Consider the following 1,151-nt stretch of genomic DNA (forward strand, 5'->3'; position numbering starts at 1 on the left):
CCCTCGCACTGTGACTGCTGGATATGGGCACCAGTGACCCACGCGACCCTGAAAAGGAAGAAGCGTGTACAGAAAATGGATGGATGGATGGATATATTTTAGTTACAAAAATATTTTTTTAAATAAACTTTACGATCCTAATTCATCTTGATAGACTGTACGTCCATTTCACTTTATCTGCAGCTAACAGACATTAAAATGTTGACACTGAGTGCAACCTCACCTTTGGAAAGTATTTAGACAATCCCATGTAGGCCAGTTCAAGGGTCAAAAATGGAGCGAATATTGACTAGAAAATGAAATAAAAACAAACATAAACACAAAAAAGTTTTGTATTACATTTTGTCTTATGATTTGTATAAAAAAGACACAGAGAGGGATCTGCAGAGTCATGTTTACAGGTAGACTTACCAGATATTTGCAGACAAAAACTCTGACGAATATGGCCAGAAGGACGCTGCCAACAAGCCTGAAGATCCTGAAGGGATCCAGCTCCTCTGAGTCGGACCCCGCATCTTGAGCCGGCTTCTCGCTGGCCAGCTGGCTGCGGAGTTTCATGGCGTCATCGAAACGAGACAAGTACTGGTGGAAGCCTCGGCGTGGAGAGCTGCTGAGGTCGTCGGACGGCGCCCGCTCACCCCTCGCCCTCTGCCTCAGACCTCCGTCGTCGTCTTCCAGTGACGCTCCGAGGGTCTCGCTGCTGTTTGGCAGAGGTGAGCCCCTCCTCTCTGGGGTGGAGGTGCGGCTGCCGTGACCCGAAGCTTCGGGCAAGAAGGGGGACGGRCTCTGGGAGGAGGAGGACAAGGACCAGGGCTCTGTCCTGTCCAGATCGAGGTGGAAGCGGGGCTCTGCAGGACGCCGGGAAGCTCCTGCAGAGAGGAGGTGTTACAGGTCATTTATTTTTGTTATGAATATTAGGTTTTTCATGTCAAAATTATGTGATTTTGATTTCTCATTAGTTCCGMGATCCTGTTCTGTGCGCAAGGCTCGGGCGGAGCTTTTTCTTGCAGGGGTGCATCAACTGTTGTGTGATTGGTCAGAACTTTGTTGTGGGCGTGTTTATGTGGAAAAAGTTTGATTATGTTTTTATGCACATTAATATCAATTAGTCTCTGTGTTATAAGATTTATCCCCAGGATTTATCATCTTTT

The 1,151-nt window shown here is 47.1% G+C and overlaps 1 protein-coding gene across 1 annotated transcript in view; it reads right to left on the reverse strand.

Moving 5' to 3' along the window:
- Nucleotides 1–869, reverse strand: part of camlg (calcium modulating ligand) — a gene marked incomplete at its 5' end in the record, with an annotated part of 6,725 nt that extends 5,856 nt beyond the window's left edge. The window contains 2 exon segments of the mRNA XM_014018403.1: nt 224–289; nt 412–869. Of these exon segments, the coding sequence (XP_013873857.1) occupies nt 224–289; nt 412–869 (524 nt within the window).
- Between the last annotated feature and the right edge of the window lie 282 nt (nt 870–1,151).

This window comes from Austrofundulus limnaeus, unplaced genomic scaffold (assembly GCF_001266775.1).
Source record: "Austrofundulus limnaeus strain Quisiro unplaced genomic scaffold, Austrofundulus_limnaeus-1.0 Scaffold192, whole genome shotgun sequence".
Lineage (NCBI taxonomy): Eukaryota > Metazoa > Chordata > Actinopteri > Cyprinodontiformes > Rivulidae > Austrofundulus > Austrofundulus limnaeus.